At 43.1% G+C, this 16,346-nt stretch overlaps 1 protein-coding gene across 1 annotated transcript; it reads right to left on the bottom strand.

Moving 5' to 3' along the window:
* On the bottom strand, positions 1–15,990 carry wdr32 (WD repeat domain 32). The gene is made up of 7 exons (XM_050062146.1): positions 15,286–15,990; positions 12,006–12,119; positions 11,542–11,739; positions 10,777–10,979; positions 8,915–8,995; positions 8,663–8,808; positions 1–7,012 (listed from the first exon to the last, which is right to left on the bottom strand). Exons 1-7 carry the CDS (start codon positions 15,741–15,743, stop codon positions 6,641–6,643), a joined length of 1,572 nt encoding a protein of 523 aa, XP_049918103.1. The 5' UTR covers positions 15,744–15,990; the 3' UTR covers positions 1–6,640.
* Positions 15,991–16,346: the final 356 nt, after the last annotated feature.

A 16,346-nucleotide genomic window follows, 5' to 3' on the forward strand; every position in this document is an offset into this window, starting at 1 on the left:
TGCAAAAGAAGCTAACCTTTTTATTTCAGTGATAGTAAGTACCATTTTAGTATCATTGTTGAGATTACTTGCTGTGTATAGCCATTTAGGAAACAACAGTGCGAGCAATTCAACAAGTTTTCGTCTCTTGTCCACCCCCCCTCGTCCAGCTGTGATCAGTCCAGGTGACAGTGCACAGGAAACACCAGAACTACTGAGAACATTCAGATCCTTAATCCACAACAGAATACAGGTTAAAACCCAGAACAAGAGTGAAAAACAAACAGAACAGAGTCATAAAAATGAACCCGGTTTTATAGTTGCTATACCTGAAGTGAAAATGGCAGATAAGACACTTCTCTCCGAAGAGCTCGTGAATAGAAGTAAAATAAAAGCAGCATTGAATATACAGCACGGCCGGTCCTTTCACCTTCAGCTCAGTCAATATATAAATGCTATAAATGTGGATTTAAATCATTCCAGAGAGTTCTTGATGTCTGCAAGTTGGGATTTGAGTTTTTCCAGAGGAGGGAAAACGTCCCTGAATTGACTGAACTGAAAGTGAAATGGATTCGTCCATTTGTGATATTGAAATATATTTTGAGCAGTTTAACTGAGGTACAAAGTGTTAAAAGCATCCTTCCTCTTTACGAACAGGACCACGTGTGAGCTGGGAATTATTAAATCAGTTACATCTGGTTTTTTTTTTAGATGTATTTTCACCTCAAATCTGAATTAATCTCTTCCAATTCATTTCTTCATTCTTACCTTTCTGGCAGTGGGTTAGATGAGAAGATTGATACCGCCAGATAATATGAAGCTACAACTAGCAGCCACTGAGCTTAGCCGGCTAAGCCCGAAGCTGCAGCTAGCAGCTGCGTAGATTAGCTGGTTAAGCACGAAGCTACAGCTAGCTGTCAGTAAGCTCAGCTGGCATACCATGAAGCTACAGCTAGTAGGTGGTTAGCTTAGCTGGCATAGCACAAGGCTACAGCTAGCTGCCTGTAACCCTAGCCTGCTAAGCACAAAGCTACATGTAGCAGCTGGTGAGCTTAGATAGCAAATCATGAAGCACCAGCTACTCCCCTGTTAGCTTAGCTGGCTAAGCATGAAGCTACAGCTAGTTGCCAGTCAGGTTAGCTGGCATAGCACAAAGCTATGGCTAGCTGCCGGAAACCTTAGCTGTCTAAGCACAAAGCTACAGCTAGCAGGCAGTTATCTTCACTGACATAGCACAAAGTTAGAGCTAGCAGCCGGTTAGCTTACATTAGCTGGGTCATTAGCTTAAGCTAGCCTGGCTCTAGAGCGGCAACAAAACCCTCCTACCATCAAATGTAAAGCTCACATAACACACTTGTTTATTTTATCGATACAAAAACCAAAGCGTTAAACCAAAAATATGTCATTTTACGGGGGCTATGTCCCACAATGTTTCTTTGTTTGGTTGCCAGGCAACCAGCAGAGATCCTAAAGAGTTACTGACCCCAGCCAAGAAATAGTCTGGTCCAAAAACGCGCGAGGTTTGGTTTTACACTCCAGTTTTTAAACGAATTAAAAGGCATACCATATGGTATTATAATTATATTAAGAGATGCTGTTAGGAGGATGCAGGATGGCTGTTTCCAGTCTTTGTGCTAAGCTAAATCAAGCTAACAAGCTGCTAGCTGTAGCTTTATATTCAAAAGACAAGTCTGAGACAAGTATCAATTTGCTCATCTCACTTTCTGCAAGAAGGAGAGCTTATTTCCAAAAAATCAATTAATTCTTTTACAATGTTAAGGTCCAGTGTGTCAGATTCAGGGGGATTTAATGGAATCTAGTGGAGAGGATTACAGATTACAACCAGCAGAAACTAACCCCCTAACCCCAGTGCAACATGGTGATCTCCGTAGACGAGGCCCAGCTCCCTGTATATACATCTTATTCTAAGGAAACGAAAATGATTCTTATTTTCAGACGATCAAACACTAAAGAAAACATACTTATTACATTATATTCCATTATATGACATTATATCCCCCTAAATCCTACACACTGGACCTTTAAACTTTTGCCACATATAAAAATTTTAATAAGTCCCTAATAGCAGATGTTCACATTAAGTTCTCAGCTCACAGTTACACTACAGAGGAGCAGCATTGCCTCGTCCATGCAAATCACATTTTGGCATCTGACAGCTCCACACAGAGCATCTCCCTGGCATAAATAAGAAAGGAGAATCTTCATAAAGGCCGGTATGCATAGTAGTATACGCTAATGTCTATTTTTTGTTTACGTAATATCTATTCTGCAGTCAGTCAGTATGCACTGTTACCAGTTTACATTAAAGGTGTAACATCCACGCGTGTGCTTGGCTCTTACAGCAGCTATACTACACTGGTCGGAAAACACAAAAGCATCGCCGATACTAGAACAGTCAAAAGCAACCCATTCAGTCCTTAGAGAGGAAAAACAACCTGATAGGTCACCTTCATGACAACACTGTAAAAGGGAGAAACTGGATGTGATGCGAGAGAGAAAAATCAAACACTAATGTGGATCAACACTCTTTTCAGAAACCAACAAAATGAGGTACAAGGTAGAAAAACAAGTCAAATGTTTCTTGGCAGCAATTCAATCCTAAAAAGGTTAAGCGGACGATGCTGAGGCAACTTCTTCTGACAAAAACTGTTGGCCAAAAAAGTCAACAAGAAACCGGAGGAAAGGATGAAGCTGGCAATATTCTGTATTTTTCTTAGTATCAAAAAAAAAAAAAAAAAAAAAAAAAAAATCTAAACCAACCATGTCTGTGCTCACATGCTCCCTCATTAAAGATTCTGTATGTACCAGACATTATCTTTTGTTAAATTGCTAATGGGTGAATATGTTGCTATGTAACTTTAACTGAACTTTTTCGATTTCCTTTGAAGCCTGTGGACTGATTTCTAGGTGAAGGATTTAGGGCTGAATTTTCCAGTAAAATCCAGAGGATGTGATGTTTGAGTGCCTCTAGGGTTGCAATGGTATGAGATTTTAAAGGTACGATAACAGTCTCCGAAAATATCTCCATTTCACAGTATCATGGTATTACAGAATTATTATAATTATTATCAGTCAAAATGACCCTTAAAGGAATTTAAACAGAAGGGTTATTTTTACATTATATTACTATAATTGAAACATTTTTTAATGGAAGTTCCAGTAAAAAGTCCCTTTTGAAAAATACTAAAAAAAAAGGCTGAGATTCTCCGTCAAGCATCTTTTTTTTCAGTAAAGTAGATGAGCAAATGTACACCGTAAATTTTAATATCATGGTACACCTTGAAACCAGTATATCGTTGCAACCCTACTTGCTTCTCTTCAGCTCTGCTACAGTCCCAAACGTGTGCAACAATAGCTAACGTTAGCTAAGACATGGAGTCCGCCAACATCAACAAATAACTGACAAACACCACAACACAGTCCACACACACCGTGTTTCCATTATAGCAGTGGCAGCCTGACGGAGACGAACCTTCACTAAGCGCCATGTAGTTAGTTGAATTTAGCCTGGGGAGGTAGTGTCCTGGCGGTGGTGAGTGAGGCGGAGGGTCCACAGGCTGTGCTGGCTAATATTTGTCTCATTTGTGGTCTGATTACCAGTAAATCCATCAAATTCAGTGTCTCATATCATAATTTTACTGCCCCCGGTGTTGAAAGAAATTCTAACATCAGAGGAAGCACTGACATGTTAATTATATTGTGATATTGTGGTTTTAGCTGCCTAGTGTTAGCTAACGTTAGCTTGCTTGAATTGCTAGCTAGCTAAGGTAGAAAAATAGTCTTGGGTTATTCACATCATTTAATTCATCCACACCCCAGGGTTGATCTTGCCGGTAAATTAGCTATTTTACCACTTGCAAATGACATTTTCAGCTAACATTACAAAACAACCAACACCAGATCAATACAGCATAGCTTAGTTACAGCTAGCTGGCTAACGTTAGCTTGCTTGCCCACCAACATTTACCGCTAGTGGTTATGCTGGTTAGCAAACTTGCCAAATTATTCCCTCAGCTAATGTGATACATGACGCTAACTCATGTATTATGACATAATACATGAGTATACGTTATGATTTAATGTTAGTCAACAATAAATTATGTACAAATCGCTAGAGTGATGCATTACCGGCGAACAAGCTAACAGTAACCCGAACTAAGTTTAGCCAGCTAGCTGAAACTTAGCTACTCTACATGGTTGCTTGTAACATCAGCTGATAAAGTAATGTATGAACAGTACTCTACGTAATATGATGGAGCCAATGGTCCAAATGAAACACAGATGGTAACGTTATTCTAAATATGACTGTTATTCATTTTCCAGCATTCTGTCAACATGATGACGGTCAGTCACAATCAGTCTGGTGTTTGTCACTGTTTTGGTCGATGCCAAGGTGATTTCTGAAATTTTCTTAAAGATACATACAGATTAAACAAGGGCATTGTAGTTTCTTCATACCAGTCCTCTATACACTATCCTGCTGCCATAAATACTTACGAGAAGATTAATTGTGTATTCCGCCGCGGCTGAAAGTAGTCCCAAAAAACTTTACTATTTAGTCCTGTTTGAGTAATGTTTCCTTCAAACTACAGTGACGACCTGTTTCAGGAAATTACTGGGCCTTATTAAAAAAAACTCAAGCAATGTTTTTTAAAAATTTACATCACTTCAGGGACGGACTACCAGGCTTCTACGAAAAATAAATAACTAGAGAATACAGAATAAAGCCAGCCTTATCTTTCAGGGAAGAAATATGTAACTGTAAAAAGTACTTCCTTTGCAAAGCATGAAAAACTTGCAGTAGCAGTTTGCACAGAAAGTGGGTTTGGAAAACAGACAGCATGAAGTTACCATTCACAGGCTTCAGATAAAAACAGACAAACAGTGAAGAGAAATGAGAAGTTATTTGAACAGAACTCGTCCCGAAGCCGCCTCAATGATGGCAAAAAGTGAATCAAATGAATTAAACACCGTGAACAAGTAGTGCCGACATTAATACACCAATAAAACCACTAAAAAAACAGTAAAGACCATGAAGGCGGAAACAGGGTGAAGGTGGAAAAGAACAGATGGGTAAAGGCGTTGACGATGAGGTCCTTGAAGTCGGGGGTCAAAGTTCAGATTGTATGAGCAGAGAAGCAGCACCTGTGAAGAAGGCATGAGCAGAGCGGAGCAGCTGAGAGCGACGCGATCCGCAGCGGAGGACGCCGAGTCAAGACGATCGACGACAACAGACGACAGACACGAGTGCCCGTTTCTTGTTTGTCTCGTTAGAATCATTAATGCATTAATATCTGTCTGTTTGCATCCTTAGTGTTTTTGTCCCGAGACAGCGACGTCCGGATGTGCTGAGTCGCAAAAGTTTTCTACTGCGTTAGAGACCAAAATTAATCTTTAGTATGAAAAACAGAGTTTGTTTTTGACCGATGCCACGTTGCACCTCTTGACGGTTTGGACTTCCGACCCTCTCCTCAGTCTGGGTGAGAGTCTACTTTGCAAACCTCAAGTGCCCTTTGTCTTTTTTTTCTTGAAGTTCAGGGTCAGAGAGGCTCAAAGTTTAAATCCACTGCTTAAATTTTTTTTCTTTTCTTCAGGTGGCCGTCAGCTGACAGTTCCCACCAAAACAAAGTCAGTCTGGTTCACAGCTGCAGACCTGGGATCAGAAGTGCTTAAATATCTTTACAGTTTATCCATTTTAGGTACCAGATGGGTGGAGTTTTCCATACAGATTGTCTGGCAGAGGGTCAAGAGGAATCCCAATATTCAATTTATATCACATCTCAAACTATTTTAGATACCTGCAGGCAGTTATGCCCGTCCATCTGGACCACTGAGCACTTTAAAACAAATGCTAGTTATTCAAGGTTCCTGAAGATTCAGATTTATTTTCAAATTTTAATTTATTTTGATGGCTTTCATATAATTTCTACTAAGGGACACCAAGTAGGCCATATTAGAGGCCATACACATGGCAGGTGTGCTCAAAAGCCAGAGCGATGCCTTCATGGAGCCCAAGCTTTCCCAAACACCTATTTTTCAAGGCGCAATAGCCACACTCTGAGATAAAAAGTTTAACTTTTGAAAGGCAGCAGCACGCACCGCATGTCATGTGACAAGGACGGACCAACCACAGCCAGGAGATATCTTTCCCCTGTTATGTAAATATCAGTCTGTGATAAATATGGAGGAGAAGTTGATGGTTTTAGTGCAGGGCTACCCACGGAGAACATTTTAGGTGTAATAGACACAAGAAACAACGGCTGGAGGAAGATCAGCTCTGCACTCAGGACTTTTGGTAAATAGGCTGTGATACGGTGCTTGTTATGGTCGCTTAGCAACCTCAGACACAACCTGCCTCTGCGCTCTGTACAGAGTTGGCTCAACAGTAGCACCCAGCGCCTGACCTCTCATTTTCCAGGTGATCAAAGTCACACCATGTCTACAGGCCCTTAAAACACAGGTGTAGTTTTTGCACAACAGAAATCTGCATAAATAAATTAGATGCTCAGAATTTAAAATCATAGTAAACATGTAGTTGTACAGTTTTCTTCTTCGACCCATTTCTAGATCTGTGCAGGAACCCTGATGAGCACTTCTTTACCCAGATCTGCAGCACATCGTTGTTTCACAGCACCAGTTGCTAAAACTTGGGCTGGTAAAGGGCGACACGTCCGCTGAGGCAGCCCGAGGCCAGCTGGCAGTGCGTTGGGGAGAACTTGGTGGTGAGCACCACGTCGCTGTGTGAGTAGATGGAGCGGATCTCCCTGAGGCAGCTGGTCTGGACGGGCAGGCAGTCGGCCAACTCGGCACAGCTCTCATCGAAGGCCAGCAGGCGGACACCGTAGCCATACGGGGAGCAGATGAGTCGTCCGTCCGGGCTGAAGCAAAGCTCTTTGATGTAGCCCCTGCCCACGTTGGCCTCCTCGATGTAGTGGGTGAGGCGGAGGGAGCAGCGGGGGGACACCAGCGGGCGGGTGGGCGCTCCTTCCTGGAACTCGTACACACACGTCCACTGCAGAGAAGATGGAGACACAGGGTCAGATGAAGTCACTTACTGGAGGCTGAAACTATCAATCATGTTGGTGTCGTCACTAAAGAGACACCTGACGTTGGTCCGTGACCCACAGTGACATCAACCAAACATTAGTGGCTTTCTGCTTGTGATGAGACAACTCACAAACTGCACTGGAGGCAAACTCTAAATAAATGGTATTGTTTTTAAAAACATCTGGTCTCATATTTTGTTCACAGTGGCAGTGTTGTTGATGGTTTTTGGACCCACAGGGATGATCTGAGTGGGTCCCCAGTAAAAATTCTGTTTTTGACAAACTAGTGTCAAAGTTTGATGTTTTCTGGTTCTAATTACAGTTGTTCACGTATGTTGAAAATGTATCTGAAAGTTAAATAAAATCCCAAATCTGAAAACTTCATTTACAAAACCACAACCTGTATATGTATCTTTGTGTACAGTCTATTAGGGGTGGGGGAAAATAATTGATACAGCCAAGTATCAATATACATTATTAACTTTTGCAAATACACATTTTAATACAACTTTTGGTCCTAGAACAATTAAATCAGTTGCTTTTTCTGGTGTTTTTTTCCCTGGTGAGGTCAGCAGAGGTCTCAGTCTGCAGCATTTGACAGGAAGTTCATCAAAACAAAGATGGAGGCACCGGTGAAGGAAAACGTCTGGACTTATTTTGGATCTTTTAACACAGAAGGAAAGGAGGACTTGGATATGACACTTGTGATTTACAAGCAGTGTCATATGAGAGAAAAATACTTTGGGAATACTACAAACATGAGAGATGATACATCCAGAGATAGCATTAGCCGCTGACGGCCAAGCTAACGCTTAACCCGTTCAGCCTAAAAGTCAACCAACACTGGACACACTTAGCTCGACACAACTACCATCCAACTGTGTGAGAGCCAAGAAAATAACACAGTCCCTCACCTACTTCCTGTGCAAAGATCTGCGTCCATACAGTGCTGTTGAAACCAAGGCTTTTGTTACATGCTAATAACACGTGAACCCAGGTGTGTAACTCCTCAGGGACCTCCTCCTTAGAATAGTTGATAAACTAGTCATTAGATTAATCGACAAATCAAAAAAGAATTGCTACATTATACTAAAAAAAATAACTTACGTGCAGCCCTAATAAAAACCTGTTTTTATACCAACCAAAATTGTAATAATCTTTACTTTTCTTTTATTAAACGCTTCCTGATTTAAAAGATAATAATTTTACTGTGTATTTTATCAAGGCAAAGCTTTTAAATGGCTGCTTGTGTTTAGACAATTGTGAACTTTTATTTCTTTTCTTAAAAAAACAAAGAGAGCTTTGTAGTAAGACATGATTATAGAAGGTATTTTGGAAAGTATAATTGTGGTATCTGTACCAGAGCACGAGCACTGCAAGTATAAAAATACACTGTGCAGTCAGAGTGCAGTTATAGTCTAAGTGATGACGATGATGCAGATCTTACAGCGCACCAGCAAAGGTGATAAATTACCTCACTGATCAAGAAGCATTAAAGATATTTGACTTGGCTTCAGATCTTTAAAACATGAGGATGGAGACATGCAGTGAGTCACAATAAACTAAATTTAAGATCACATCCATAAACAAGCTCAGAGATGAGAGGTGTCTCTCACCTCCTGGTCGTCCATGTTGCTGGAGCATCGGATGAGTGTGGCCCAGCCTTTCGGATGGAGCTGCAGAGAGGTGATGCAGTTCCCTCGGTCTCTCTCTCCGGGGATTTCTGGAGTCAAAACCTCCAGACTGTTTCTGGGAGAAAGACCTGCGAGAGCAGAGGTGAGAGATTACATTATAGTCTTCATCTTAATTGCTCTGGCAGAACCTCAGATGACATCTGTTATCGCTTTCACACACTGATCGCCTCTGACCTTCACGAGGAGGGTGGATCTTGCTGGAGTCGTTACCATGGCGAGGAGTTCCAGCTGACCTGGACGCTGACGTGCCTCCATCTGCAGAATCACAACAGGTTCAGAAGTCATTCTCTGTAGTCTGTAATATAACAGTAACGTCCTTGTCACTATTAGTCAGCAAGATATACTCATCATAAATAACCAGGGCCATAATTCATTTGTGCAGTGGTGACAGATTCTACGTGTTAAATGTTCAGTTTTGCATGGAGGTCGGGTATGGTGCCTGCGGAGTGGCAGACCAGGGTGGTGGTTCCTACTTCCTAAAGTGGACTGGAGAGTGTGCTCCAGTTATCGGGGTATCACACTGCTCAGCCTCCATAGGAAAGTCAGAGTCAAACCTCAGACTCAGGAGGAGCAATGTGGATTCCGTCCTGGTCATAGAACAGAGAAACAGCTCTTTACTCTCACAGGGCTGCGGGAGGGGTCATGGCAGTTTGCCCATCCAGTCTACATCTGTTTTGTGGACTTGGAGAGGCTAACGACTGCGTCCCTTGGCGAGTCCTGTGAAGGCACTGCGGGAACACAGGATACCAAGGTCGTTCCTTCAAGCCATCCTGTCCTTTTATGACCAAACTGAGAGTTGTGTCCGCATACTTGGTGTAAAGTCAAATACGTTGTCAATGGGTGTTGGCGTACTCCAGGATTGCCCCTTGTCTCTGATCCTGTTTGTGATTTTCATGGACAGGATCTCAAGGTGCAGCTGGGGGAGGAAGGGGTCTGGTTTGGGGACCTCAGAATTGCATCTCTGCTCTTTGCAGATGATGTGGTTCTGTTGGCTTCATCACACCGTGACCTCCAGCATGATCTGGGACGGTTTGCAGCTGAATGTGAAGCAGTCGACAGTCCACGGTTCTCTATCGGAAACCGGTGGACTGCCCCTCCTGGGTTGGGAGTGAGTTACTGCCTCAAGTGAAGGAGTTCTAGTGTTTCAGTGTCTTGTTCATGTGTGAGGGTAGTATGGAGTGTAAGATGGATTGATGGCTTGGTGCTGCATCTGCAGTGATGCGGGTGCTGTGCCGGAAGGAGAAGCTTTTGATCTATTGGTCCATCTATGTCCCAACCCTCACCTATGGTCATGAGTTTTGGGTAACAGCTGAAAGAATGAGATCGTAGATACAAGCGACCGAAATGAGTTTCCTCTGTGGGGTGTCTGGGCTCAGCCTTAGAGAAAGGAGGAGGAGTCAGACATCTGGAGGGAGCTCAGAGTAGAGACGCTGCTCCTTCACAAAGAAAGGGGTCAGTTGAGGTGGTTCAACATCTGATCAGGATCCTCCTGGGTGCCTCCCATTAGAGAGGCATGTCCCACTGATAGGAGGCCCCGGGGAAGATCCATAACACGCTGGAGGGATTATATATCTCATCTGGCCTGGGAACACCTCGGGGTCCCCCAAGAGGAGCTGGAAAGCGTCACTTGGCAGAGGTACATCTTTAGTGCTTTGCTCAGCCTGCAGCCCCCGCAACCCGGCCCCAGATAAGCCGTTGAAAATTAATCAACATCAGAAGAGACGAAGAAGTAATCTGTACTATAACAGTTTTTACCTGATAAAGAACAAAAGCTCAATTACAGGAGCATCAAAATTGTTGCTTAATATGATGGATTATTGCAACTGCTTTGGCAGTAAATCGGTGTAAGCTTCCCAGAAAGGAATTACCTCAGTGAAAATAATTAGAATAAAAAAAAAAACAGATTATATGGAGAAGGAAAAACCATGAAAAAATTGTGAGAACAAAAAAATGGATAAAAACTGAGTGGAATTATTGTATGAAAAATGGACAGATCGTTTTTTTTTTAGTGTTTAATACTGAGGCTGTAATCTGACCTGAGCTGAGGGGCGTCCGTCGTGCTCGCAGCATGCGGTAGCTGCCCACCTCAAGGGACTGGGTGAGGTCTAGGTCGTGGAGGATGAGCAGATACCCTGAGGAAGTGGAGATGAGCATCTTGGAACAGTCGGGCGTCAGACGCATCCTCATCAGGTAACGAGTGTGGAAGAACTTTTTGTGCGGGCAGCCGTCCTCTGTAAACCTGCACGGTAAGGACAGTTAAACAACACTTAAAGCAGCAGATTAGATAATGTGAAAATACCTGGGGGCCAGCTGCTTCTCACTTCATACAGGTTATTAAAAAATAACATACACATGACACAAATGCAACAGTTTCATCTTTAAGTGATAAAGTATTTAACTTCCCATTGCTCCTGAAAGCAGCAGCCCTCACCTCTGACTTCATGCTTTGCTGTGCCCACGTCTGCTACCTTACAGGAAATATCTGGTGTACAGTAACTGTTTGTTTGCTTGTTTACTGTCTGTTTATGCCATCATGAGGTGCTTCATCATGCTCAAGTCACCAATATCATCTGAATAATATATTATATTTTGAGAGACAAGCCACCCTGGACAGGTCACCAGACTATCACAGGACTGACACATAGAGACAGACAACCATTCACACTCACATTCACACCTACGGACAATTTAGAGTCACCAATTAACCTGCATGTCTTTGGACTGTGGGAGGAAACAAAGCGTTGGACATGGGGCGTCTCACATACACACACACACACACACACACACACACACACACACACCTGTTAGTGTCCCACGTGATGACGTTTCCGTCGAAGCCAGATGTGACAAGGAGCCGAGTGTTGGTATCGTACTCGATGTTCTTCACCCAGCTGGCGTGGCCGTGCAATGAGCACACCTTTGAATTCAGCTTACGGAGATCCCATAATGCAATGGTGGTGTCGTCAGAGCAGGTGGCAAACAAACGATTGTCCAAAAACCTGCAGGAGACAGACAGTCCGGGGAAAAACTTAATCCAGCATTCTCTGCAGACATGAATCAAGACAGCAGCTACTTTTTACTGGTCTCTTCATAATATCCTGATCAGGAGCTTCATCTGACGATGATGTAAGCGTCATGTTGCTGCTCTGAAGCTTTTTATGTGTCACTGCTTTGAGCTCTCTTGTTTCCTGTCTTCAGTTTGAGATGCAGGATGCTGTGTGCTTTAAAAACCTTCTCTGGATGATTTAAATTAGGAAAACGGCACCTTATGTTGTTGACGCAGTCCTCGTGGGCCTCCGTCAGGGTTTTGATGTGTCTGGATGAGATGGGATCAAACAGCAGGACCTCAGTCTGCTCGCAGGCCACAGTCAGCACAGACCTGAGCAGAAAAGACAAATCAGACACGTGAGGAGGGAAGAGTTGATCTCTTTGGCCAGTTCATAAAAACTGGAGGGGCCTCATATTAAGCAGGGGTCTGTGGGTCGTCCCCAGTGTCACCGGCCAAGGGGACTGGTAGAATTTTACCTACTAAAATAATATTTTGCCTTTTGTGTCATATAAACATTTGTTTCAGTACGGGTCATTGTGATAATAAGGTATTATGTTGAATACAAACTTAAGGTCAAGGCAAGAGCTAAATTTGAAGCTAAATGCTGCTGCCTGCTGTCGTCCACTTTACAGGTGCAGCGCAGTTCATCTATAATGAGCCTAATAACAGGAGAGAAGCAGCAGAGCATCGCGCAGGTAGATGATGCCAAAACACAGTTTAGACTAGTTGCATAAAGTAAAAAATTAAAGGTGCAGTACAGACTAAAAAGTGAATACATTTTAGGAAAATGGAAAAACAGCATGTGCTCCTCGTACCTGCTGATGACATGCGCCAGCCAGTGCTTTGCCTTTGGCTCCACAGTTCAACTGCCCAAAAGATAATTTTTTGGCTTTGCTGCCTTTATTAGATGGAAACTCAAGTGCAAAATGGCAACTGCTCCACCAGGTGAGCCAGTGGGCACCCCTGATAACAAACATTTACCTGCCAGTGTGGCGGATAGCCCTGAGATTTACTTGCCTTACAGAAAATCTACCTGAATTTGGCACGTGATGGGTTTTAATTTCAGACCCAGGTCGTCCCCTCAGGAAAGTCTGAGCGAGTGAGCGCCAAACAAAATGAAAACATAATGGAATATAATGCAGTGAGGCTCTCAGGCAGTCTGTATCGCTTTCAAATATGTATTCTTCTGTAGATCAACTTTTCTTATTAAATGTTTTTCCTTGCTGAGTCAACACATGTTGGCATCATTTACTCTCCAGTCCTCTTTTGTTTGGGAACGTAACCTTCTTAAAATGTGCATGTGGCTCCTATTCATGTCAATGACACATTCATTAATTTTGATAAATCAATAACATGACAGGCCCCATGATGTAGAGCCTGAGATGTTTTCTACAACAACACTTCATTGTGCAGGGTGAGTGTGCGTCAAGTGCTGCTGTAACAATGAGCCCACAAACAAAGTCGACCCAGACTGGACACAGCTTGACCTGGTTTCACTGCAGGATTAACATCCTACATCTGCTGTCTGCTCACTCAGAGGCTTAAAGCCTGCGTGGAGTCAGTGCATGTGCTCACTGTCAGTTTACACATGCACAGGTTTTGTTTCCGGAAATTCAAGAACTTCAAGCTGTCATGACAGTTTATATTTAAATCCTTACAACATTAACACCAATAACTGACTTCCCTGCATGAAGTGATCCCTGGATGTAAGGGACTGTTCTTTACTTATGCAGTGAAGGGGTGGTGCAAAAAGGGGGAGGCATGTGAAATAATTTTCTAAGCACTGGGGAGGGACTTTTTTTTTTATTTTGGCTTAGGGGAGGGGCACACAAATTTTAATGGCTATATTCTGTATGGATTTTACCGCCAAATTTTAAGACATTTTTCTTTTAAAATCACCAAAATGACTCCATGTATAACAGCCAGAAAATGTAAAAACAGAAATTGTAGTTTGATTTTCACATTTCCAACGGTCCTTGGACACATCACGTCAGCAAATAGAGAAAACAGTGACGTTCAGGAGCTTCTTACCCTCAGAGCAGAGGACGAGATCAGCCGCAAATTAACACTGATGGTAAATGATTGTTATTGACATGTGATGTCATTGTTATTGTTTATAAAGAGCTGCTGACGCGTATTTTATATGTCACACTTGAGGCCGACGCTGTTGTGTTAAAGGTCACGCCCGTCACACCTCTTGATTCCGCGATGCCATCATGTTGTCTAAAGTTACACACTGAAACAACATGATGCCACTGTTGCTTGGTTCTGTGTAAAAATGCAAAACAGTAATAAAGAGGGGACTTCATAGTGGCTCTACTTCTAAAGAAAACATGCCGCAATGCTTTCTTTAAAAATTCCTAAAATTACACCATTTATCACAGTTTGAAACTGTAAATTAGAAATTAATGTTGGATTATCAAAATTTCCGACGGTCCTTGGACACATCATGTGTGAGGAACACTTCCATCAATTAAAAAAAATAAACTGTTTGCACCAAGGGGCTGTTATTTATCAGAGGACGGGTGGCTTGGGTGTGACTTCAATTTTTTGCTCCAAATATTTTCCCTTGACCCTCCCTGAGTGACTGGAGGAAAATCCATGACCCTCCCTCCACCATAAATGAGTTATTAGATTTTTAAAACTTACCCTTTGGTGTTTGAAAGGTAAAAGTTGAGGATGAAATCCTGGAGCTGAAAAAAGCCTCAGTTTCCACTCTTGTCGTGCAAACCTTTATTTTAGGCCAAATTTTAAGTAAAATTTTAAATATCTTAAGCTCACATTTGTTTGTTTTTTTCCTGACAGAAGCATTCGCTCCGCATGTTGTGTCTCAGGACCGTCGCAAATTTAAAAATCCAACAATAATTTCTGTTTCTACAGTTTCCAGCTGATAATTGGTGTCATATTGCCGCTTTTTAAAAACCACGTATTTTTTCAAAAATAAAATAAATACAAAATACAACCATTTACCTTTGTATGCCCCTCCCTTAATCCAAAATAGAAAACACAAGTCCCTTCCCAGTGCTTAAAATATTATATGACATGCCTCTCCTGTTTTGCACCACCCCCTTCTCTCTTATAAATAACAAACAGTCCCTAACTAAGTGAAAAACAGAGGCTTTTTCAACTCCAGGATTTCATCTACAACTTTTACCTTTCAAACATCAGAGGGGGAGTTTTAAAAATCTAAAAACTCGAGGGATCATGGATTTTCCTCCAGTCACACAGGGAGGGTCAAGGAAAAATATCTGTAACCTCGGGGAGGGTAGAACAAATAAAGTCTCACCCCTGCCACCCTCCTCCTCTGATAGTAAAGAACAGTCCCTTAAGACTCCAGACAGATGAATGGGGATGGATCTGATGATGCAATTCAAGCACTTTCCAGGCAGTTCACCCTTTAGAGCACTGTTTCACATTTTAAATACCCTCCAGGACAGTGTGAACCCTGTGAACATGACCTCTGGGTGAAAGGCCTGACACAGAGGTGCTGTCTTACCCGTCCGGGGAGTACTCCAGGTTGAACACCGCTCCGTGGGTCTGAGTGCTCAGGTTGACAGACTCTGCAGCCGGGTTCATGGAGCAGTACAGACTGGTCATTGTCCTGAAGTTCTCCCGGGCTGGGTCCACAAACACTCCCCGTCTTATAGTCCTGCTCTGCAGCCATGAAAACAGGCTGTTCCCCCTGCGGCTGTCGGCGCTGGAGCCCTCGCCGCTCCCTGTCTGCGGCGCGGCGGCCGGTTCGCAGCAGGGCTCTCGCTCCTCCGACCTCGCGCTGCGCTCCGGCCTGCTCCCGCCGCTCCCCGGCGGTGACGGAGAAACTCTCGGAGCGATGTCATCCTCCACGTCCGAGTCGTCGATGTCGGGGTCCTCCTCTTTGTCGGAGGCGCTGCCGCTGTTGGGCCTGTCCTGCGACTCGTCTGCGTCCTCGCTGTCGCTCTGGTGCTCCGAGCTCATTGTCGCTTCTCCAGCGGCCACACAGCCGTCTGTGTGTCGGGCCGCGGCGTCTCGGCTCTGCGGCGAAAGGCTGCCTGACTCCGGTCACCTACCGAGCATGAACCGTGCCTCCCTTCAGCCGTTTATGACGCCATGGCGGTGGGTTTTAGCTGCACAGGTGACGTTACACAAATTATATTTTGTCAGACTTGGCAGCTCCTCGTCCGCGCGCGTCAACACAAACACGGTTAGCTTAAATGCTACCGGAAGAGAACCGATGTAGCCTTCAAAATAAACGTAGTAATTATTTTTGTTTTTACATGTGAGTCTTAAATAAAAACTAAACACAATGCATTTTGCTTATTAATTTTCAATTACATTATTATTTATTTGTTGCCGCTTTTAGAATTAAATTACGTATCAGAAAATCAATTTTCATCAATAAATATTTTAAGCTGAAGCGTCCCGACGGAAGTTTCCTGTCTTTATTCTCAGTTTCTTGACGGTTTCCTTCTCACCAAAACAAATGCAAAATAAAAAAGAAATGACGTATTTCCGCTTCCTTGTCTACTCTGTGGCGCATTAGTAGGTTGGTTGCTGCCATCTGCTGGAAAAACACGATGT

This window comes from Epinephelus moara, chromosome 14 (genome assembly GCF_006386435.1).
Source record: "Epinephelus moara isolate mb chromosome 14, YSFRI_EMoa_1.0, whole genome shotgun sequence".
NCBI classification, from domain to species: Eukaryota; Metazoa; Chordata; class Actinopteri; order Perciformes; family Serranidae; genus Epinephelus; species Epinephelus moara.